We start from the raw sequence: 26,204 nt of genomic DNA on the forward strand, positions 1-26,204 counted from the left end.
TGACGAGGGGTACTACTGGTTCCGCCTCATTAAAACAAACGCGCAAATAGCAATTAATCGCGCCCGTCAAAATCATTGCATTAATTTTAATTATCGCGGCAATTAATCGATTTATTGCTTATCGCGGCAGGCCTACTTCTAGCTAACAGCTTCACGCTGACTAACGGTAGAGAGGCGTAAGCCAGAGTGGAGAGCGTCTCAGCCAATCACAGCTAAGCTAAATGGGTGGAGATTCATGACGACATGTAATGCAATTTCCTCGTACAGCGGATGCAGTCATTAATAAATCAGTTGCTAGGAAAACATACTTTCAGTGTTGCCAAATGTACTGTCAATAAATACCAAGGTAACCTGTCTTCCTGGAGCCTTTCAGTTAGTGTAGCACATGAACCGGGAAGCCCAGTGGCAGGGCTGAAGACCAGGACCGCACACAAGGCTCTCGGAGCTGGGTGTTAGGCACCAGCCCAGTGGCAGGGCTGAAGACCAGGACCGCACACAAGGCTCTCGGAGCTGGGTGTTAGGCACCAGCCCAGTGGCAGGGCTGAAGACCAGGACCGCACACAAGGCTCTCGGAGCTGGTTGTTAGGCACCAGCTGGCCACTTATTAATGAGGAGAATAATGACAAGAATGCTTTGCCCCTGCAGTCGGTAAGCACTGCAGGCTAGTAGGCCTCTTTGTTTGCTTTAACATTCCTTTACACGGTACATCATTGGTAAGATGATTTCCCCTTAACACATTGACCGCCAGCAGCAGGGGGCGCTGATCCCCCTTCAGCGCCAGGTCTTTATTCAATGGATATAGTTTTAGAATGCCAAACTTGCGAGTCCTAAAACTAGATTTTATATTGGGCGCTCCAGTAGCACACCATATAGCGCGCTGAGTCGCGAAGCGGTCGCCCCGGGTTCGTTTCCCAGTCCCGGTGGCCATTTGCCGCATGTCTTCCCTACCTCTCCTCCCGTTCTCCCTCTCTCCTCTATCGGTCTTGCGTGGCCAGAAAAAGCTGTGAAATGCTAATAAAGAAAAAAAAAGAAAAAAATAATTAAACTATTTTATGTTATAGCTATGGATCTAATAACGTGTCAACTGTCAGTGAGTTGCTTCTGGTCAACAACATTTCCGTTTTATACCGTTTTGAATATGAGTATAGTTTGAGTGATTCTGAGTAATTCCAGGAAAAGACACTTTTTCTGTGGATGTCCAGTCGGCGTTGATGGTATAGGTAGTCCGTTGAAGCAATACATTCCTCAGTGCGTCGCTATATCGACAGAGAAATCGGAGTTCTCCCGTTCACCGAGCCGCACCGACAGTACCTACATGTACCGGGATGCATTGCGTGCAAGCTTATAAGCCCATAGCTATCAAAGCATAGCGTTTTGCTAGACGAAGATACCACTAAATAACGATCGGTTGACCACTAAAACGTTTCATACTGATTTGTATTTATGGTAAGATGTATGCCAATGACTGGGTGCCATTAGATATTTTATATTGATCCCAATACGTTTTCTATGAGTGTTAACTGTATACAAAATCAACACGGGGGAAATTTGCTAAATAATTCCAGGGTTATAAACGATTGCTCTCTTGAGCTCCTAATGTACTTTTATAATGATCCAAATGCTTTATATTCGCTTACCGTAATTCCTCTAATAGTAACCCCGGCTTGTATTTGTTTCAAATGTAGCGGGTACCAGGCTTGTATTAGGAGGAGGCATGTATAAGAGGGAGGCCTATATTTCTAATTTTCAAACAGATCATAATGAATAAATCAACATTTTGTGTCAGTTTGAACCCAGTAAAATGTACTGGGTTCATTTATTGAAACCAAGTACTGTATGAAATAGTAAACAGTGCAATTACAGGTAGTCACTGGTCATTTCAACGTTTTCAAAGTGAAATCAAGTAACTAGCTCAGTATGCAGCTCAGTATATTAGTAACCCGGCTTGTATTAGGAGGCCGGCTTATAATTGCTTAGCTCAAGAGCGCACCCGGCCATTAATAGAGACCCGGCTTGTATTTGAATACCGGTTACTATTAGAGGAATTACGGTATATCATACATTTCAGTGTAAAAGGCAGAACATTTGTCCTTGTTAGTGTTAGGTGACAAAAATCCTCACTCAGTGGTCCTCTCAGCCAGGCTGGTCTTTGTTATCTCTTCCAGTTTCTTCTCCAGCACACCTCTGTGAGGAGTAAAACCTTCATGCACAGTAACGTGCACACAGGCTCTCTCGAGGTCGGCTGCTGATTTTCTGCGGGCCGTATTCTCTCCCACTTGAATAACTATAGATATGTGATTCTGCCACTGTAAGATGTATCTTCGTCCATAAAGTCATCTGCACAAATAATGTTTTTTTGCCAGAGCCAGGGAGACCCAGGGGCTCTGTCACTTACTGACTGGTGGCTGGTTGTGGTGCTCTAGTGACCTTTACTAGCCAGTAGCCCCCAGACTGTAGTGCACTGAGTGGTAGACATTGTATATACGGTACACACATAGTTGTTTACATTAATCATATATATCCCATTGTTTCTTGGTTGACCATCCAATTTTGCTGCAATAAATAAATGTCTGGAGTAGGGGTGCGAATCACCAGAGGCCTCACGATACCAGGGTTTCCCATTAATGACCTAGACTGTGGCGGCCCGCCACAGTTGTATAATTAACACAAATATTTTTTTAAATATAAAGTTTGCCAATAGGGATGTATCAGTAGTATTGGCAGTGGTAGTAGTCGTAATAGTAATCCACTATATTTTTTTATTTTCTAAAAAATAAACCAGTTCAACACAGGTAACCACTTTTGCTTCATTTCTTTGATGGCTCAAATGTATGCTCTAGTCCAGTGGTTCCCAAACCTCTCCTCGAGACACCCCAGCCGTTCCATGTATTTGTTAAATTCCACCACCAGCACACCTGATTCAACTAATAAAGGGCTAGTTAAGTTGAATCAGGTGTGCTGGTGGTGGAATTTAACAAATACAATGAACGGCTGGGGTGCTTCGAGGAGAGGATTGGGAAGCACTAGTCTAGTCGATTTTGTGTTTTGAGCACAAAGTTCATCATAGATCTAGCCTCTTTATTTTGCTCTCAAAGTGCACCAGATTGATGGATTTAACTTTAAAATGTACAAAAAAAAATCAATTTTCCGGGGGGCCATGCCCCTGGACCCCCGAGAGGGTCGGAGGTTCACCCCCCCATAGTCTCTGAAAATCCTGTGGGAAACTTAAGTCACGATACGATAGTATTGCGATAAAAATTATATTGCGATGTGCTGCGTATTGGATATATTGCGATGTATTATCTTTTTTCAACAGCAAAGTAAAACTTTGTCAACATGTTTTATCTAATAAAATAAAGTTTTCAGTCTGTTCATCTCACTTCAATCATTTTTATTGCAGCAAATGGGATTTTCTCAAGCAGACAGATGTCAACACTGTAATCTGTGTTGCATGTACCTGACGAACATTTAATACTGTTTGTATTACAGTCATATTCCAATTTAACTGAATGCACATGTGTGTGCGTGGACTACTTTACTATTACAGGTATTGAAATGAACAATGCAACTTCCTTATAAAAAAAAAAAGATAACAAATATATATTTCATAATAAAATATCGATACTTGGCGTCCTTGTATTGATACAGTATCACCACGCAAAGTATCGCGATACTATACTGTATCGATATTTTCCCCCACCACTAGTCTGGAGTGAGGTGCACAGACTGAAAACGTAATCTTATTAGAAGAAATGTTTACATTACGTTTTTCATGGGGGTCATAATTTGCAGTTGAAAAAAGGTAATATATGGCAATACTATGGTACTGTGACTTCAGTATGAAGTATGGTGATAATCTGGTATGAAGTATAGTGATAATCTGGTATGGTGGGGTCTCTGGTGATTCCAACCCCTACTGACTACCCAGAGGCAGAGACCAAATCCAAGCTCAACTAGTCTGTAGCTCTTCTGTCCATCGGTGCCAGAAGAACGACAGATATTGCAGCTGCGCCCCAGAGACACAGAGAATCTCTGCAATAACCTCAGCGATTTTCAGACTATATGCTTAATTTGGTTTGATGGAGACGAGGTTGAAAACCCGGTAATGTGGTAATTCTTTAAAGTAAGTATCCTCTTTAACCAGAGGCAAGATCGGAACAAGGATTTTGTGTGACTTAAGTCCAATTTGTTCCCTTTATCTTCTCAAGCCCATGACAACAGGGGCAGAGCAGTATGAGATATGAGAGCATTTGCATTTTGTTGGGGCAGGAGGATAAATTAATTTGTGCGTATGAAAAGCAGATGAAGTCCATGCACTGGAATGCTGATGAAGTCTGTTCATCTCCCTGGCTACCAAGCTACTGCTGCCAGACCTCTAGAGAGTCTAGAACACAAGCACACCAGAGTTCATGCTTAGATTTCTGTTTGTCTGCTTGGATTTTCACTCAACAAATCATTGTAATTCTTGGCATTTCAACAAGACCTACCAACGTAGAAGAGCATATTTCAAAACGATTTATGTGACGGCAAGGTCTGGAATTAAAAAGGTTTTGTAGCCTACTTGAAAGTAGGGGTGGGCGATATATCGAGTATACTCGATGTATCGCGGATTGTTCTACCCGAGATGTAGTACTGTACTATATCGCGAACATCGAGTATTTAGTTTATATGGCGCTGCCCACGGCCGAGAGACACGCAGTGCTTTCCTCGAGAAGGGACGGCGGAGCTATAGGCTAACGTTAGTGTAGTCAGGGCTGTACAGTGCGATATAATGTTGCGGTTGTAATTTCATTAGACAGACCAGCGCGGACCTTTAATAACATGTAATTTAATTGACACGAGCAATGAGCTAACGGTAGCTGCTAACCAAGGTATCCATTAGGATTATGCTAAGCTAACTAGCGATAGCTGCTAACCCTGGAACACGGTCAAAGCGGACTCCACAAGACTAGTTCCATTAGTGAGGAAAGGGGGTGGGTTATATTGACAACGCTTGACAACAGAAGTTTAAACATAACTTCATATTTATTGGTTATTCGTTTCTGTATATCATTCAATTTCCATCTCCGTGTGTCCATCTCCATCTCTTCCTGTTTACATTTGAGTGTGACGTCATCACCTACGGCAGCTTAGACCAGTGGTTCTCAACTGGTCTAGCCTCGGGACCCAACATTTTCCTTAGTCATTAAAGGCCAACCTCCAGCTTAAACCCTACTGATCAATTATGGGTAGTTTACATCATTGGTATATAATTTCATTATTTATTTTTTTCCATTTGACACCGGAAATGCCACTCTGAAAGAGTTAAAAAGGTCCACGCACGAATAACATGCACGCGCCAATCAAAAAAGCTTATCAAACGCCGACGTCACAACAGGACACAGGTGCATATTAATGAGCCGAATCTAATGTTGCTTTTCCACTAAAATAAAGTACTCAGTTTGTCTCCGTGTGGGGAGGCGGGGCTGCTGGTGATCAGCATGAGAGCTCCAGAAATGTCACCTGAAAAACTGCAGACCACTGATTGGTCAGAAGAGAGACGCGTCACTGTCTGGAGAGTCTGAACGAAAACAGAACGCCGCCATCTTTAATGTCTCGCGTAGGATGTCTTATGTATGTTTGCAGCACGAAACAAGTGCAATAAAAAAGGATACAGTCACTGTGTATTCTGCCTCATTTATTGATGAAACAAAACCGACATCAACACAATTTGCCACCGAGCGGAGAGTTTAGTCTGACAAAAAGATCGCTGATTAGTTACGCTTGTTGTTGGGGTTAGGGACGAGTGGTAACGTTAGTTAGCCTAATGCTAACGTTAGCAGATAGACACGAGAGGCTAGGTAACGTTAAAGCTTGTAGAATAGACACAATGAGGTAACGTTAGCGTTAGCATAATAGACACAACGAGAGTCTGGTTAATGTTGTTATTGATTGAATGAAAACTGTGTTTTACTCTGGCTTGCCAAGCTCATCATAGCCCCTTTCGTGACTGATGCACCGAGTGAATCCACAGTCACTTGCTCCTTAATAGGAAACCAACCTAGATTTACCATGAAGGACTGGTTCTGGCCGACCCGTTCGTTATACAAGTATCACAGAGACATTTCAAATGTACTCACAGTTGCACGAGGGTTTCGGACAGAGATAAGGGATGGTTTGAAAGCTCTGCGTTGCTAATAAACATTTTAAATATTTTTTATAAACTGCTCAAAACGGCATTATTTCCGGCGTTGGCTGCCTGGTGTGATCACAGCGCATGCGCATCATGCACCCAACGCCAGAAATAATGCTCCGCCTCCTTGCTACTGCCTGTGACTCACAGAGCCCCCTGGTGACCAACACCTGTTGTGACGACATTACACGCGCACGTTATGAACCATTGATTAAAATATGCACGTGCGTGGTGATTGTGTTGGGCAGACAAAATGTTTTGATAAAAACGCTAAAACTGGGTCAATTTCAATACTTTTTTTCCCAATTCTTCATGAAAGTCACTGTTGGCCTAGTCCACATTGTTTATTGAACAAAAATACAACGTGGAGGTTGACCTTTAACTCTTTCAGTGCCACGCCTGGTTTTCCATTTTACCGCTTGAATGCCACCATCCGCGCCAATGTTAACGTTAATATCGCCTAATCTATGTTTTAAATTATGTGTCTAATCTGCCCATCGCATTATCAAAGACTATTTTCCAGACAGTGCTGTGAAGGCAGATTGTTTTTTATCGCGTCGTTGCCGTTTCAGAGCAGTTAGAAAAGCCCCCGTTTTGATATAAAAAACAGCTCATTCTGGAGCATTCTATGAAAATCGTCTTTTAGTGGAATATTCCACAACGTTGATATTCGTCGGCCTTTTTATGAATCGTTTTCAAATAAACGCTAGATGATCAATATTATACGTGCACGCACGCACATTACGGCCGCGCGCGGATAATCGCCTCGTTGATTTCCTCTCGGAGTTTTACATTGAAACCGAAAGAAGACATTTCACAAAACAGCTTATAACTTCATCAAACTTACTCTGATTATCCTACCACTGATAACATAGAGTCCTTACCTGACATCAGATGGTATCCAACTGGTATATTCCAATTCCTGATCACCATTCGAAAAAATCGATACGTGTATGGATCCAACGCGACACAGTGGATCTCCATGATCCGCGGGGATCTGAGGCTCCAGAATGAACTCTAGTAACCCCGGCTGGATCAGTGAACTGGAAAATGTGGAGTACCGGATTTTTTTCCCCATTCATTTTCATTGAGTCCATTCCAAAATCACTTATGTCATCTGGGAGACGACAGGGGGCGCTTTTTTCCACAGTGATCACCGGCGCAGCTCGGCAATACTCGGGTAGGCTCGGGTGATGCAATAATTTTTCAGATCGCAAAAAAAATAAAATAATAATAATTCCGAGAAATCTCGTGAGTGGCTAGCAACCACCTATAAAAAAACACGAGAAATCTCGTGAGTGGCACTGAAAGAGTTAAGTCGCGACCCAACATTTTTAACCACTATGATTTATGAAAAAAAAAAATTCAGTAATACGCAATTAGCAATAACTATTGCTAAAAACCCAATGAAATCAAATAATAATAAATAATTATGCTTAGTAGATTTCTTAGCTTAACATAACAGACCTAAGTTTGGGGGAACTAATGGGATAACTGGGGTTGCAACAAACGTGCAACTAGGGCTAAAAACCCAATGAAATAAAATAATAATAATAATAATAATAATAATAATAATAAATAATTATGCTTCTTAGCAGACTTCTTAGCTTAACATAATAGACGTAAGTTTGGGGGAACTAATGGGATAACTGGGGTTGCAACAAAAGTGCAACTAGGGCTAAAAACACAGTGAAATAAAATTATAATAATAAATAATTATGCTTAGCAGACTTCTTAGCTTAACATAACAGACCTACAGTAAGTTTGGGGGAAATAATGGGATAACTGGGGTTGCAACAAAAGTACAACTAGGGCTAAAAACACAATGAAATAAAATAATAATAATAAATAATATATCCTTCTTAGCAGACTTCTTAGCTTAACATCCCAGGGAACTAATGGGATAACTGGGGATGTTGTTTGCTCCTGACAAGTCTTAAAGTCTGGGGCGATGGTAGACAAAGCAACTCTGAGGTCATGCTCAATGTCCAATCTGTTCCTCTAATTTTATTCAGCTGGACCAGAGCTGAGGAGGCCACTTTCACAAAGATAGGTAGTGCAAAAAAAACTATATATAAAAAGAAAAAAATCCTTTTTTTTTTTTTTTTATATATACATATACATACATCCGCGACCCACTCAAGATGGCCCTGCGACCCACTTTTGGGTTGCGACCCACCAGTTGAGAAACACTGGCTTAGACGATCAAAACGCCAACCTAGAACAAGACCCGAGGGGGGGGGGGGCTGGCTCTCTTGTTCATTCTCGCCTGCTTAAGTCTGCTATAAGCCATTATACCTTTGTGTGTGATTATTATTTTCTCACAGTAGGGTGTGTATATATATACATATATATATGTGTGTGTGTGTGTTTGGCTAAAGTGGATAGAAAACACAGTACTGTGTAAAAGTCTTAGGCACCCAAGAGTTTTTATATAAATTGTCTTAGATGTAAATCATTTGTTTTATTAGTGTGTCAGTAGACTACTCTTTAATAATGCAAACATATGTTGCAGGGACTTATTATAATCATCATATTGGCGTGACTGTATGCATCAAAGGGTTAAATCAAGCATTTGTAAGTGATTTAGAGGAAATGTCAAAATATCGCGATATATATCGTGTATTGCGATATGGCCAAAAAATATCGCGATATCATTTAGAGGCCATATCGCCCAGCCCTACTTGAAAGTATTTTAAGTGTCATGAAATAGAATAGGTGAAATAGGTCAGCCATTGAATCTAATCAAATTCAAGTCTTAACCCCAAAAATGTGATCGTTACAACAAGCTTGGTTTATGTCCGGTAAAGTAAGCCACTGTGATCGTTACAGAAACATGTTTCAGGTTCGGTAAAATAGACATAGGAGGGGCGGCCGGGTAGCGCAGCGGACTAAGCGTCTGTCTACCACCACAGAGACAGTGGGATCGAATCCAGCTGTGGTGCCTCCGGCGTGGCCGACCGTCCATACTAACACAATTGGCAGTGTTAGCGGGTGGGAAGCCGGCGAGGGTGGGTCCTGGTCGTTGTAAAAACAGTGACTCCTACAGATTGGTCGGGGCGCCTGCACAGCAAGGTCGGGTCCTGGGAGAGGTAGTGTGATCCTTCCACACGTTACACTCCCCCAGTGAGAGTCCGCGCTGCCAGGTGAAAAGAAGTGGGGATTGGCTACACATGTGTCGGAGGAAGCATGTGATAGTCTCCGCCCTCCCAGACTGATGGTAGGGGGCAGAGCACGCAACGACCAGGTAGGGGATTGGGAATTGGCATAATGACTAACAGTGGGATGGGAGAAAATCGGAAAGGGGGAAAAAGACAAAGTAAAAAGAAAAAAAGAAAAAATAGACATAGGGAGTCCTTACCTTAGCCAGAAGGTAATCCAAAAAGAATAATCCCAATGATCCCATCGGCGATCGCGATTATTGTTTATATGTAATTAATTACACGTGTTTACATGACACTATAGGTTTTGAGGCGAGCAGATCTGCTAGCGATTGCTTTGGAAGAGCTCCTCCCCCTCAGAGCGATAGTCTGGTTCATTTATCTTCTCTAAATCACATTTTTGCATCATAATTATTGTATGTGATAGTGGTAATGATTTGAACACATATATATATATACTCATACAGAATCCCAAGACATACACATTCAATTAAATTCAAACCTTTATTTATTCTCAAAGTACGATTGACGTCACCCTCATTTTCAATGGATAATTGTTTTTACAATATGTACATTGATACAATAAAATGTATTGTTTGCATAGTAAACATATATTGATGAAGTGCATTAAAAGGAAGAATACCATATCACTTATAAAATGCACTAATATAAGTAAGTTACAGACTGTTGCAAGCAGGCCTGCAAGTAAGCCCCTAAACTTCCCCTGCGTTATTGGTAGTTTCATCTTCAGCGAGAGCTGAAGAGAGTTCCATGTAGTAGGGGCACTATAATGAAAGGCTGATTTTCCAAGTTTGGTCTGTATATGGGGAACCTCCAGTGTAAGCCAATCATTTGAGCGTGTTCTATAGACTATAGGGTCTAGAGTTCCAAACTAGTAGTGATTTACGGGGTAATTTCCTGTTAATGGCCTTAAGGATGAATAAATACCATAGAAGATCTAAGAGCAGAATGATGAGCGGTTTAAGAGTCGAAGGGGCTACAAAACACAACCATGTATTCCCCCCCCCCCCCTGTGTAGATCTCTCAGTCGTGCCAACCACCTCCGGCAGTGTTCAGCCTCAGACGGTCAGGTCGTCGTCCTCGTCGTCCTCTCATCATGCCTCTACCTCAGAGCTCCATGATGCCCCGGGCCCATCCACTACCTGCCCCGGCCCAGCTGCAGACGGCCTGCACGCCCAGGGGCCCATAGGCTCTGCCCGCACAGCCACAGAAGGTGAGGCGGGACACGTGTTACTCTAGCTACCATATTCACCGCTTCATTTGGGCCACACGCTGTCCCACATGCCTAGGCGTGCGACGCTAAGTTGTGTTCTCTCCCTCGTTCTGACTAGATGACGGCAGACGAGGTTTGTCGAGTGCCACGGGGGAGAGCGGGGGCGCCGCCATGCCCAGGCTCCCCTCTTGCTGCCAGCAGCACTCCCCATGTGGCGGCCCCTCCCCGGCTCACCTGTCCCTGGGCCACTCCCACTCCAGCTGCCTGCAGGCCTCGTCCTCCCAGCAACCCGGCATCCCTCAGCACAGCCACAGCAATGCTCACCACTTCCTCCACCACTTGCACCACCCGACCCCGCAGGCTCCGGCCACCCTGCCCTTCCCAGAGGCCGGCTGCCCGCTGGAGAGGCCCACCGCCCTGCCCGCTGCCTGCGCCGGGGTCAGCAGCAGCAGCAGTAGCAGCAGCAGCACGACGACCCAGTACCACGACCAGGTAGGTCTGCAGCGCATTCCAGCCTCGAGGAGTTACCTTTCATCCACAGTAGCGGCAGCAGCGCAGACCTGACGGCGTGTTTGACATTGTTGTAGGAATGAGGAAGTGAGTGGAGATGAGCGTAGGTCTAGTGGTGCTGGTGTTGTTTTGTTCATCATTGTTCGAGGTGTGGCTGCTAATGCGGCTTCCTGTTTTTCGTCCTCCATAACTCTGAATACCCCTCAGTGAAGAGGAGCAATATGTTTGATGCGCTGGGCATTATAATAGTTACAGTTGTTTGTGAAAACAAACAGAGCTTATTCCTTCATTACACAGGGTGAAAGTTATGGTTGAAAAATGAAAAAGCCCTTTAACCGGTAATGTTTTCCCCATTTTAACCATATGTGAAATAACTGCTTTTAACATGTTCCACCCACAACAGAACTAACCTCTGAAAAGTCCAAATTAAAGTATGGTATATATTTAATGTTACAACAAACAGGGTTCTAGATCAAATGTATGCGTTGAGCTGCGTTTTTATTACATATTACATACATATTCATTTCATAACCTACATAACATATATATAAGACTTTTGATTTGGATTCTTGATTTTCGATTTGGATTCTAGCTAACTAGTAGTAGTACCTAATTGATTGATTGATTGAAAAGTTTATTAACAGATTGCAGAATGGGTACAGTACAGTACGGCTCAATACACACAATTGTTAAGGGGATGCAGACCAGAGAAAGACTTTCGTCTTGTTTACATCAGGGTCCCCCATTTTCAATTCGTAGTGGTGCCTGCCGTTAGCCTACCTGTTAATTATTGTTTATCATTGAGATCAAACTTACTGTATCAACTTCAGGCTTCAGCCACCTTCTCTTCTCTTTGTCGTCGGGAGGAAAGCGGTAATAAGATACCGTTTTGTTGACATCGTTGAACGTTTATTGCAACACGGAACACAGAACTAACTGACTATTAACAGAGCCCGGCTTCCTGGGTTGTTGTGATCACATGACTGACAAAGCCGTGCAGTGATAGGCCAGAAGTCAGTTCGATCACATCCAGCTCGATTGCTTTATCCTGTCTGGGTAACCCGGATGTTGGTTTTTTTTACGTCGAAATCCACACACCGCAATTTTTGACATCGAATTATATACACCGCAATTATGCATCGAATTTTTTAATGAACACTGCATTTTTACATTGAATTTTATTATGCATTCGAATTTTTTTATTAACACTGCATTTTTGGTAAACTCTGAGCAAAAAAATTCAGATACATGATTTTCAAAGTATTTATTTGCAATGCTATAAATTCGGTGTCTGAAACTATAAATGCGGTGTCTGGAACTATAAATGCGGTGTCTGAAAAAATTCAGATACATGTTTTCAAAGTTATTATACATGTTTTCAAAGTAATTATTTTCAATGCTATAAATGCGGTGTCTGATTAAATTCAAATACTTATGGCACTCATTTGCTTCCATACACTTGTATTAAAAAAAATAATTAATTTGTATTCTTTTATATATATATATATATTAGGGCTGTCAGTTTATCGCGTTAATTAGATTAATTAATTTCACAGCAAATTATTGCGTTATGAAAATTAACTAAAAATTAATGACTGAATATTTTTCAATCTCATTCATTCCATAAGAACGTAGAATACACATTTACAGACTTTTTTAATATGTCCATTTGCATGTTCTTGGTATCTGATTCTAGGGACATCTATGGATCTCAGGGAATGTATTCCCAGTGTCAGAAATACTGTGTCTGTTACTAGGCTTGAGTCAATTGTAATGAACCAAATGAGAATATCAATTAAATTTGTTTTCTTTAACTGTGAATAACACCATGCTAAAATTAACCAGACCTGAAAAATCTAAGCAAATGAATAAATGGAAGATGATTAAACAGAAGGTTTTGTAGATACAGTACTGAATTCTGCCATCCAGACACATGACATTTGAAATATGATTATAGAATATAGAATATCAGGCCTAAAATGGTTATCCGATTAAAATGTGATTAATTAGATTAATTAATTACAAATCCTGTAATTAATTAGAAAAAAAATATGAATCGCCTGACAGCACTAATATATATATATATACCTGTATATATTTATTATTATTAAGACATGCGAGTTTACCCGCGATCGTGATTAGAAGAAAATTCTAAGGTCGTAGGAGTCCCAAAACTATTTCAAACATGTTTGATAATCTATCCATTTGTCCCTCAACATTCTGAAATGTGATAAAAGTAGATTAGGGTGTTGCCTGCTTTAACTGCTTCAGCGCCAATCATGAAAAATTTCGGGTTATCTCGCCAGTGGTTGAGCGCCAATCACGAGAAAAGTCGGGTTTTAATCGTTATTTCTTTTATTCGCTATATCCATTAATTTTTCATCCATCCAGCCTGACGTTATCATTGGGAATGGGTCTGAGCTCGCAAAAGGCCAATACTAACGCCTTGCGGCCGGTATTGCACATCATTGGAATCCCTCTGGCTTGGGCTGTGCATCGATCTAAGAAGTCCGGTCCAGGTTTTCCTTCTCGGGCAAGAGTAACCTTATAACACACGGATTTGGGGACACTGGAGCAGCGTGGATTCATGTGTTTTGGTTGAGAAACGTTGGATCAATAAACGCGATCAATATTTGGAACGGCGATCAGGAATTGGATTATTCTTTTTGCAATACATCAGATGTGAGGTATGTGAGGTATGCTATGTTACCAATCTTGGGTTAATCCGATGTTTCTTTCGTAACGATCACAACGTGTCTGTGTGTGTGTACGTGCTGTTGGCACTGACCAAAGCAACTGGCGACTTTTCAGCCCACGCTTCCATGCGCGCATGATGAAACATATAATACCGATAATCTAGCATTTATTTCAGAACGATTCATAAATCAAGCGACAAATGGCACGATTTCTAAGAAAATGCATTGAAGCGCCGTTTGCTGGAGTTTATTGGGATTCGACAGGATCACTCTAAAACTATACTCATATTCACCACGGTATAAAACGGAAATGTATGTATGAAAAAAGTATCTGTTTTTTGCATGTTGACCGGAAGAAACTCACTGACAATCGACGTGTTTATTAGATCCATAGCTATAATATTTAATATAGTTTTAGCACTCGCAAACACCGGCATTATCCCCATTGCATTACAGCGCTGGCCTTCTTACCAGAGGGTAAACGGCTACCTCTAGGCGCTCATTGAGTTAACACATTCAGCGCCAAGGAAGAGTTAACTCGTTTTTGGCCACCATGCGTTGAGCGCCAAGGACGAGTAAACTCGTTTTGAGATCCTTTTTTCTTTTATTCGATCTTTTTATTCATTACAGGTTCACGGACCTCTGTGTTACCATAGGAAATAATTCTGAGATTCCGAGAGTGCAATACCGGCCGCATCCTGCTAGGTGGCAGTATCGCCCACCCTTTGAAACCTTATTTCACACCGTGTGTTACGCAGAATTTTGGTACAGGCAAGCCTAGCGGTTCACCCGATCACATTGGAACGTGTCCCTGCCCCTTGATGCATGTGTTGTGCCGGATTATGTCGGGGACACGATGGACACAAATACTGGAAATCGCAATCAGACAATTGGAATATTCTTTTTGGGATACTCCCGATCAAAGGTAAGGACTATCTGACGTCAATTCCACCTTGATCCTACAATGATTTCATATCGATCCAGCTGATCAGCGTGTGTGGTGTTCAAAACTAATGCCGTTGATGACGATCAGAGCATAAAAAACAACCCCCCCCCCCTTTGATGCATTCATGATGAAACATAATACCTATTATATACCTTTGAATTGGAAATAGTAGCGTGTCCAGGCGAGAAACACCAACGACTTTAGTTAAATTCACATAGCGCCCTATAACTCAGCTTTTCAGTAATTAGCCTAAACTAAACTAAATTGTAAACTATACAATATTCACCACAGGATAACGCGCAAACATATATATGAAAAAAATATCTCTTTTTGGGTGAGCTGGCAGACTGCAGCGACTCTTCTCGGGGCAGTCCTTGCTTATGTGACCCCGTTGCAGACAGCTGAAACATAGGCCTTTACTCTTGAGAAATTCTATCTTCTCCTTGTGAAGAGCCTTCTTCAGCTTGGTGCATTGCTCCATGGCATGCTGTTCTCCTTGGCAGAAGAGGCAAGGGTTGGAGAAGGCTGGGAAAATAGTTTTCTTACCTTGTAGTAGTATTGACCGGAATATTTAGGAAAGTAGATTTAGGATCACTTCTGTAAAGAGAGACTTTGCAAATAAACCATTTGGATAACTTTACTTTACACTGTGGACATTGCTTTTCTTCATCCACGGGCGTACTACTCACGAGTAAGTCATTTGACCAGTGGAAGGGATCCCCGGCCATCACATTCAGTGTCTATCCCACCCCCGAGGAGATGTGCAGCTACTGGATAGTTACAATTCCAACATTTACTAGTCAATGTTGTTTTTGTTTTTGTAGTTGCCTCTTTTCAGTTGAAGGTTAATTTCCTTGAACCATGTAAAGATAGAGGCAGTAGACCTTTTAGCTACTTCAATATAGAATTATCTTTGAAACATGTGTCATCAAACCATGTTTAGTTAACACTACAACTTAAGCCATGTTCTAACAGATAAGTTAAGTTAGAGTTAAGTTCAGGCTGATATGCAGTAGTGAGGGGGTCACAGTCTCACTCGGATATGCATTTTATTTCCTAACACAGGCCAGGGCCACCACCAGTAACTCCAGACATAAACTGTCATACATTAATAAAATGTTTGGTTATAACAAGGCTGGGGGAAGAAGCTCTTGTTTAACTTGGGAGACGGGCAAAATCACTAAGATTTTAACAGGAAGGTTACAAAGGATCTTGATAAAAGACTTCCTTCAAGCTAAATCTGGCACTGAATTATTCAAATGGCACTAATTGTTAAGAAGAGCTGCTGAATTTGTATTATTTATCATGGAATTGGAGCAGTGTGTTGTTTAAGAGCAGATAGTTAAAAGATAATGAGCGTTGTTCAGTTGGGACGATGGAGCATCTGTCTGCGGGTCAGGTTAGAGGCCTCCTCTGCAGCCCCAACCCCTCCTCCCTCTGTCTCACTCAATAATTTATGGGGGTCTGTGGCAACTGGCAAGTATTAAAAACATTTTAAATAAAATGGTGTTATACGTTCTGGGAAAAATATCGTGGCCTTTGATGAGGGTTGACTTATGTAGAAAATGCCCTCGGCTACGTCTCTGACGGGGTAAGCAGGCCTGAACGAGGTGAGCAGATTGTGTTTTATGTATCAAAGTGTTTAAAATTGGGAGTGATATTATGATTTGCAACACCTCGTAGTTGTTTGTAAAAGCACTTTGATATTGAAGTCGGGCAGGAGAACCCACTGCTCCTCCTGCTGCTGCAGCTCAGGGTTTATGGTCAATTGCGCACATGTGTAGATCTTGGCTGAGAAATGCAGCAACACATTTCAGTCTTGTCTTGATGTGAATGTACAACACACAGTTCATATATCAGTGACTTCAACTCTTATGTGATTTCATGTTGTTATGGTTGTGCAGAGCATTTGTAAAGGCATCTGCATGCTACAGAAACTTCAAAGCAACTGCAACACAACATCGACAAAGCAACGGTGTTGTAGACACTCTGCCTTTATGCTTCTGCAACATCGATGCGCAAAGTTAGTTTAACTGAAGTTAGTTTAGGTTCGTGTTAACGTTAGATAATGTACAAAATAAACGTATTTCCGGTGCTTTTAGACGTCGCTCTTTTATTTTGAAATTCCCCGACCGGAAGTGTTATAGTGTCTGTTGCTAGCAGCTTAACTTCTGTCGCCCGTTTCTGTGCTTTTCGAGCTAACGTTACCGTAACGTCATTAGTTTCCAATGGAGAGGAGAGAAAGACCTAAAACTACCTGTTGGAATAAATTAATTGATTGATTGTTTAACTTATCCCTGTGTGTGTCCAGTCATTTCGACTAGCAAACGTATTTAACGTTACCTCAGGATACCATTGTATTTAGTTGGTTAGCTATGTAGCTAATGTGGATAGCATTTTGAATAGCACCAATGCTAGCTGGCTGGCTACAGCTTTATTTACTAAATTATGGAGGCTTTTTAATCGTCAAGGTAAGAGAGGATTTGTCATGATCAACTGAAGGCGTATGCTATGGAACAATATGTGCTTGGGTTTTCAGAAAAAGGCCAGCTATGTGACGCTAATTATTTAGCATCAACGCTGGCTGGCTACAACAATGGAGGATAGTATTCCTCGCTGCGGGACCAATATTATTCGATGACAGCCCCGCCCCCATTCACTACCAACCAATCACTGCTACGCAATATCAACGCAACGGTTGTTCAGATTAGATTCTGGGGACATGTACGCAACGTCCTCGCAACACAGTCTACAAGACCCTATGCAACAACCTAGGGCTGGGCGATATGGCCAAAAACGTTATCGCGATAAAATTATAAAATTATTTTCATATAACTCGATATCGATAATTATCGTCGATATAATGTCTGTCAAGTTTAATTAACTTCTTATGCCCGGCGCCGATGGACGGGCTATTAATAGCATAGATATATATAATAGACTTGTTTTGCTGCTGCGAATGTTGATGTCGTCATCAGTCCGCACACGTTAGCAGTTAGCCGACATGCGGAGTATCTCATGACAGACAATGTACTAAATATTACCCTAAAATACTCTCTTCCGCCCCAATATATTGAAACGACGTCCACTGTATACCCCACACTACTATAAACGTGGCCTCAGAATTCACGACACACACATACTCGGCACGTAAATATATAAAATAGTGCCGCGCAAGCTAGTTATCCTAGCCAGCCTGTTGTGTCTAAGCGGCGTATTCCATGACAATGTAATAAATAATACCCTAAAATACTCTCTTCCGCCCCAATATATTCAAACGACGTCCACTGTATACCCCACACTACTATAAACATGGCCTCAGAATTCACGCCACACACATACTCGGCACGTAAATATATAAAATAGTGCCGTGCAAGCTAGTTATCCTAGCCAGCCTTGTTTACTACTAGAGTCCTACCTCTCTACCCAGAGGTGCACCGCGGGTCTCCTTCACTGTCGGCCATCTCCTTCACTGATTGGTTGTTAGTGCGTGTGCTGATATCCAAGCTTGGAAAATCGATATATCGAAACTTTGCGACCACGTTTCATGTTTATTTCGAGGAAATAATTTATCGCGATAGTTATCGTTATCGTTTTATCGCCCAGCCCTACAACAACCGCGTTGAAATCGCGCTGATGTTGTGTTGAAGTTGCTTTGAAGTTGCTGTAGCATGTAGAGGCCTTTACTCTTACTGATTCTTTATTGCCTATATTTAAGCTGCTATGACACTCGGATTTCCCCCAAGGGGATCAAAAAGGAATCTTATCTTAAGAATACATGTATCTCACTAGTCAGCTCATGCCCTTTTAGTAGATCATTACATTTACTCTTTTATTTTGCACTCCTTTTCAATAATTGAAAATAAGAAATGTGCTAGATTAGAATACAGTATAAAATAATATATTCCCTTATTGATCCCCATGGGGAAATTTGGGTGTCATAGCAGCATGGGGGAGGGGAGGTACAAGTATGGGCAAGGCAATGGTAGAAAGACGTAAATTTAGACGATAACGTTAGATCGGAATATAAAAGTATGAGAAAAATTAACAGTGTAAACAAAGGTGCAGATGAGGGTCTGTATGCCCTATCGGTTATATTATACGGTACAATAAAGGCAATACATAATTTGAATCTGAATATATACTATGATGAGTAAATAGTATACACAAGGTACCCTAAGTAACTGCCATGTCAGACACACATAGTGGTCAGATATTTCTAATTGTTCTCGAATACTATGTCCTAAGTATTCCTTTCTGTGCTCCATTACTAATAGTTCTCGAATACTATGTCCTAAGTATTCCTTTCTGTGCTCCATTACTAATAGTTCTCGAATACTATGTCCTAAGTATTCCTTTCTGTGCTACATTACTCAAATGAAAGCAAGGGAGTGACATCACTAAGGACACAGAGGACAACCGGTATTGGTCACCTGTTTATGATGTAATAAAGGGTCATATTGGAGCAGCGTGTCTGTCTCGTCTCACGCCTCTCCGTCTCCTCCGTGCAGCAGAACCTGCCTGTGGACCTGAGCAACAGCAGCGTGCGGAGCGGCGGGACTGGTTTCCACGGCGGCACCTCTGCCTTCGACCCGTGCTGCCCGGGCTCCACCGCGCGGCCGCCCGCCTACGTCTCCCAGGCCGCCCCCGGGCCCAGCCAGCCCACGGTGGTGGACTCCTTCGGCACCTCCATGGTGGCTCAGCCCCAGCCTCAGCTCTCCTCCTGCAGGCACTACATGCACCCCTCCTGTGAGTCTCACTGCTGCTGTGTTTACTACATGTTTCTACCTCTGGACAACTGTAACTCTGTGTACTGACGATGCATGTTGCACCATCTGCACACTAAGGCTTATATAACTGCCACCCCATGCTTGAGAAACCTATACTGGTAATTAACAGAGCCTGATGTTTAATGTGCTGCAGGAGAGGTTAATTGCTCCTTCTCCTCAGAATAGCTCAGGATAGAGAGGGAGGGAGAGAGAGAGAGAGCGAAGGGGAGGGAGAGAGAGATACTCCCAGGTGGGGAACTATTAAAGAGTGATAGTGACTGCTGGTAGGAGCACCTGCCTGCTTCGTCACATCGTGCAATCACATGCCTGCCTGCTCCCCTCCCGTCTGAACCGCTGCGTCTGGGAGAGGCGGCAGGGAGGCTCTGAGAATTTGGGATATCATTATGCAAGAATCATTCTAGGAAGATTATGATGATGATCAGGTGCCTGTATTAAATGGATGCAGCAGAGTTTGTCTTTGCTAGATTCTTCTCACGTTGTGGGGGAAATTATTCTGTGTTTTTACTAGGACTGTCCCTCATTCCACCCAAAAAATCATGGTCAACCATAAGTTGTCTATTTTTCAGACCAAATCTATTGGTCAAAGTGTATTTTTCTATATAGGGATAAGACTCGTGTTCTCATAAAAAAACAGCTACCTAATTGTTAGCTGCGACCAGCAGCTCTATAGCTCAGTCGGTCGGTCCACAAAATTCGCCACCCTCTAGCGCCCACAGTTTTCGCCCTAGGAGGCTGAAATGTGGGATGGAGGTTGTGTGTGTGTGTGTGTGTGTGTGTGTGTGTGTGTGGGGGTGTGTGTGTGTGGGGGTGTGTGTGTGTGTGTGGGGGTGTGGGGGTGTGTGTGTGTGTGGGGGTGTGTGTGTGTGTGGGGGTGTGTGTGTGTGGGGTGTGTGTGTGTGGGGGGGTGGGTGGGTGGGTGACGTATTTTGGCAGTTTTCTCGCTAGCCAAAAATAGCCTGGGACCGTTACCATTGCAGATCAGGTCAATGACATCTGGTAATTTTGTGTTAGCAATGTGGCTCTAGGAATTAGGCTAGTTAACAAAACATATAATCCTCCTGTAACATGCAGTTTAACAGGGAGGGACACAGTGTTCACCCTAGGAGGCTGAGATGTGTGAATGTGTGGGGGGGGGGATCACAGTCGCAGCCATTGCGGATTTGCATTTGTTGAGCTTTGAGGCGGTCAGAGGCAATACAACAGACGGACTAAGTGGAGGTGATTGTTATGACAACAGATGTAGGCTTTAAAAAGATAACCACCCGACATTAGATGAAACGTGAGCTCACTAGTCATGACTCATCCATGCAAAACATGTCTGGCAGCATAGCAAGATGGATGAAGTATAGACTAAGAGGAGCGGATCCTTTTGAAGCTATTTTGATATTTAATAAAAGAGCAAATTAAGTGAAATTGTAATGAAACAGCATAGCTTGTGGTAGACCTATGCCTATTCAATAATAGATTAAGCAATTTTAACACTGAACAGTGGACTAAATGCATGTAAACATGTATGTTAAATGATATAATAAATGTATAACGAAAAATTTTACCGAAACAAATTAAGAAATTGTAAAACATTAATTAACCACAGAACTGTGAAATAAATAAGGAACAGACATAGTTACCACTGCAGCTGTAATATTGTGTCAGCAGCCCTTTGCCCCAGTATGCATACAATTAGGCTTATTATCAGAGTGATCATATAAGAGCTTCCAAAACGAATAGGTCCCCTCTAGAACTATGGAGGTCTTCATGGTCTTCTGATTCTAGGCTCTCTCTCTCTCTCTCTTTACTGCGGATCAATCAATCAATCAGATTTATTTATATAGCACATTTAACATGACACATGTTAAGTGTTGTAGAGAGGGTAGATTCCCATAGATACATCTAGACAACATATAGACAACAATCACAACTCCGTTTTACGGGAGGGCACACAGGCAAACACACAGGAAAACAGGGCATCAGTCAGTGAACATCGGGAAAAGCTAATAGGTAGAAGTGGGTTTTGAGTCTAGATTTGAAGGCATCTATCGAGGGGGCGAGCATGTCTGCATGTGCTGCTCAGCTCACTGCCTCGCCCCCCTTTGCTCTGCAGCAGGCTACGTGATTGGCATCATACTCTGCTGTGTAACAGATGGTTTTAAAGCATTTGAATAGCGTTCTATGTACCTAAAAAGCACCAGTGGACGTCTTGTTTTCTCTCTTGTTTCTTTAACCTATTTATTCTTTATCTTTTTATTTGTGCACCAGTCTCTTTCTCTAGTGATCGACTAAAAGTAATCTTGGTCGACCAACAGCCTCGCGACCAAACAATGGATTGGTCGTCCAGCAGAGGTCAGCCCTGCTTTTCACTGTTTTACACTATAGTCCAGCAGAGATCAGCCCTGCTTTTCACACTGTTTTACACTATAGTCCAGCAGAGATCAGCCCTGCTTTTCACACTGTTTTACACTGGCTTTCAAATAGTCCAGCAGAGGTCAGCCCTGCTTTTCACACTGTTTTACACTGGCTTTCAAATAGTCCAGCAGAGTTCAGCCCTGCTTTTCACACTGTTTTACACTGGCTTTCAAATAGTCCAGCAGAGGTCAGTCCTGCTTTTCACACTGTTTTACACTGGCTTTCAAATAGTCCAGCAGAGGTCAGCCCTGCTTTTCACACTGTTTTACACTGGCTTTCAAATAGTCCAGACATGACTTGAGATGATTAGCATTCCTCCTGTAATACCGATAGCACACATGTTGGATTGTTAGCTTCCGCCTGCTTGGACTCATTGGCTTCAGTGTGGAATAGTAACATTGCTGTTTGACTTAGAGGTAGAATCTTCTCCCCCTCTTATAGCACAATAAGAAATTACATGTTTTATTAGTGTCTCATGATGACAAAACAGTCACATTCAAAAATGTCAAGGATGCATCCTTGAATGTGAGGCTGCGGGTTTGATCTTCACTAACGTCTTTCTCCCTCTCCTCCCAGACGGCCCACTAGCACGCTCGCTGCACCACCAGCCCTCCTCCACATGTCCCCATTCCCACGGTAACCCCCCGCCTCCACCTCCGCCCCAGCCCCCCCCGCAGGGCGACTACGTCATCCCCCACCCCGTCCACCCCTTCCATGCGCCCCTGCCCTCCCACCCCCCGGGTCACCCCGTGCCACCCGCCCCTCCCCCTCCCCTGCCCGCGCACCACCTCTCGGGCTCCAGCGCCCCGCTGCCCCAGCACCTGCCCGCCGACCACCAGACGCTGCCCCACCACATGCCGGCACTGGGGGCCTCGGTGCAGAGGCTGCACCAGCACGAGATGCTGCAGAGGATGGAGGTCCAGAGGCGCAGGATGATGCAGCACCCCACGTGAGTTACTGTTCACAACACTGCTGTGTGGCAGGGCCCACTGCTGGCATTAACATGGTGGATATGAGTCCCTTCTTCAGTTACCAATCATATGACTGTGATGTTAATATGATATGATTCTCTTCTAACCCTCTGAGGTCGGAGCTCCCGTGAGCGGGAGAACAAAAGAGACGAAAAAGGTGTGAAAACGGCCACATCTCAGTGGAGAGGATTTTTCATAAATGCCGAAGAGGTTGCGCGATTCAGAATTAGGTCAAAAAAAATTATATTCGCAATATCATTTCTAGTGCTTTGAAATGTTCTCTATCCGTTTCCTTATTTGCTAAATGTAATACGACTTGTAAATGGGTTAATTATTGTTAACTTGTCCGGCTGTATAATTTCCCTTGCTCTCTAAAGAACTACAGTTGAGTCGTAGGGGAGGGGCTGAGTACTTTCACTCTCGAGTGTCGGGGACAGACATGCAGACATAACAGCATAAAAGCCTCCCACTCTCCCTGTGCATGTGCGCGTGCACTGCATAATACCTCCGGGAATCCGTGGAGCCATGACGTGCGGAAAAGTGACCATACCTCCGTGTCGGAAGCTCTGATCGACTCATGCTTGGTTTTAAATTGTTCAGGAGAGACTCATTATGACAAATGCCTCATTATGATCATGTCTCTAAAAACGACAGCCCGAGCTTAGTCTACTTATTTGGGGATAAAGCATAAAAGCCTTCCCACTCTCCCTTTGTTTGTGTGTGCGTGCACCGCATAATAACTCCCGGAATCCGCGGAGCCATGACGTGCGGAAAAGTGACCATACCTCCGTGACGGAAGCTCTGATCGACTCATGCTTGGTTTTAAATTGTTCAGGAGACTCATTATGATCATGTCTCTAAAAACGACAGCCCGAGCTTAGTCTACTTGTTTGGGGATAAAGCTTGTGGTTGTCGCATGTCACAAGGTTTAAAGCGGAATTCCACCCCAAAGGAGATTCCACCCGAAGTTGAAATTAAGATTTGTAACAATTTTGTGTTTTATGATTGTAACTTCGCTTGTTTCACCTGTTTGACTATCTCATCACTTATTTTGTCTCCAATCAGTGCTATGATTTCATAGATGGTTGGGTTAGTGTTGCATAGTCATTGAGCTGATGGCCTAGGGATAGAAGCGGGGGTCACAAGTCATTAGACTAACAAAGGGCTGCTCTCAGACTGAATGTGTCAAGTCAGGCGGGGGGGTTACATTGCTTTCTGGGTAAAGTAGTCATTACACATGACAAGAGAAATGGTTTTGGTTTCTTTGAAGCCCTGTAGCTCAGAAATGAGTAGTGTGTTATATAAGCATGATTCATAAGACATAGATTGAATAGTATCTGCCTGATTTGTGATGGCTTATTTTGAAGGTAGAGATCTTCCGATTATACAATTTTTTTCCCCCGATCCGATTCCGATACCTAAGTACTGATCCGATACCAGTGCATACATTAAAAAAAAAATAATAATAATAATAATAAATAAATTATATTATATAAATTATAAAACTAAATTTTTTATTTTATTTGTACAGATACTGTTTTATATATATACTGTTTTTTTTAGTAATAACTAGAAAGTAATGGTATTTATTCAACAGGTGATTGTATAGATTAGTATCATTAATTGACAACTATGCTCAATGTGTTCACCCACGGAACAGTTGTTGGTGTTGGGACATTGGTTCCGCACAGACGTTATAAGTTGTTGCACTTGCTATCCAGTCGGCTTTGGTTCAGTTAGCTAGTAACGTGTATGTTGTGATTTTCGATGCACAATAAATATTCAACATTGTCTTTTGAAACTCCGCCTCAGACTCTTATCCTTTGGCACTAAAAGCTAAACATTGTCACCGGTATGGCTGTCCGCAACATGTCATTAATTGCGTGCATGTGTGCGAGAGGTTGATCAGTGACGACACTTAGGTTAGCCAGTTAACGTGAGCTAGATGGAAAGACAATGTAACGTTACTGGTGAAAAAGTGATTCACCTTGGAATACTCCTGTGCCAACTTGCTGTACTTTGCTTGCAGGTGTGCAGCCATTATTGCTTGATTATGAATAGCCACAACTTTAGCCAAGGTAACGTTAACACATTGGCCGCCGGGGATTAGCCGCATCCTTAGCAGCTCACGCCATCACTGTAAACGGTGGGAGTCGCTCACCTTGTTTGCAGGGCTAGCCTATAACTATTTAAATATTACAGCTATATGTGCATTACTATGGCCCAGTTGACATCGGGTATCTATCGTTCAAGATGTGGGAAAGTAATCTTTTTTCCATTCATACATTGTCGTTTTATACCGTGGTGAATATAAGTATAGTTTTAGAGTGGTCTAGGATCATTCCTAGAACGCTAGTAATAGCCTGCGACGTATATTATACTTAAACCATTGGCATTTCGTCCCTATACACGCTACAATAAAAAATTCAAATGCATATGATCGGTATATGTTGTGTTCCATCATGCATGCAGGAAATGGGGGGGGGGTTATGATTAATTGATTGTCAATAACGGCATTCGTTAGTACAACCCCATACGCTGATCAGATCGTTTGCAATGAAATAAATGGACAATCAAGCTGGAATTAACGTTAGATTGCTCTTACCTCTTGCCAATGAGACTGCAGAAAGAATATTCCAATTATTTGATTGCCATCTGCTAGATCCTATTTCCGTTTGGCCGACGCCATAAGCTCCAAAAGCATATTGATTTGTGCGTCTCGAAGGCGATTCAATGCACTCTACTGTTCATCTGGATCCACGTTACAAGATAACTGCGCCCGGACGACATTCACCGACACACAGAGCCATGCTTCCTGCCGAAAGTAAGTGCAACATCGGCCGAATACCACCAGGCGGCGGTATCGGGCCGTTGCGATCTCAGACAGAGTGCCAGATTTTCTTGCTTGTTTTCTTTACCTTGCTGGATGAATTATGAATGGAAATAGCGAATAAAAGAAAAACGTATCCAATAATGAGTATACTCGTTGTCTGGCGCTCAACGATTGGACGGCAATAACGAGTTAACTCGTTGTTGGTGCAGAAAGGGTTAAAGCTAAAACTAGCTTTTCAGCTAGCTCTTCAGCTAATGCTAATAACACCAGCAAGCGAACACATCGGAGCTCCCCGTCACACCGCTCTGTCGGGACGATGGCATTTGCTGTTAAAATGACAAACAGCATTGACACTTTAATTCACAGTCCATTAAAAACACGTTTGTTTTATAATGCTCACTCTCAGCAGGAGGATACCGCACGTGTTGTTGTTAAATTACGTCATATGGGATCGAAGCATAGATTTGACACGTACTCGCCGATACCAG

General features: G+C 42.6%; 1 protein-coding gene across 9 annotated transcripts in view; it reads left to right on the forward strand.

The window, feature by feature from the left end:
• Positions 1 to 26,204, forward strand: part of rnf111 (ring finger protein 111) — a 182,410-nt gene that overhangs the window by 136,986 nt on the left and 19,220 nt on the right. For 4 of the 9 annotated variants that reach the window (XM_084328150.1, XM_084328153.1, XM_084328156.1 and 1 more), the window contains 5 exons: positions 10,373 to 10,567; positions 10,686 to 11,059; positions 19,231 to 19,468; positions 21,766 to 21,849; positions 22,489 to 22,861. In XM_084328150.1, coding sequence (XP_084184276.1) covers positions 10,373 to 10,567; positions 10,686 to 11,059; positions 19,231 to 19,468; positions 21,766 to 21,849; positions 22,489 to 22,861 — 1,264 coding nt within the window. The remainder of the gene's footprint in view (positions 1 to 10,372; positions 10,568 to 10,685; positions 11,060 to 19,230; positions 19,469 to 21,765; positions 21,850 to 22,488; positions 22,862 to 26,204) is intronic. The other 5 variants (XM_084328154.1, XM_084328158.1, XM_084328155.1 and 2 more) reach the window with 3 other exon arrangements.

Source organism: Notolepis coatsorum, assembly GCF_963971535.1.
Source record: "Notolepis coatsorum genome assembly, chromosome: 1".
Taxonomy (NCBI): domain Eukaryota; kingdom Metazoa; phylum Chordata; class Actinopteri; order Aulopiformes; family Paralepididae; genus Notolepis; species Notolepis coatsorum.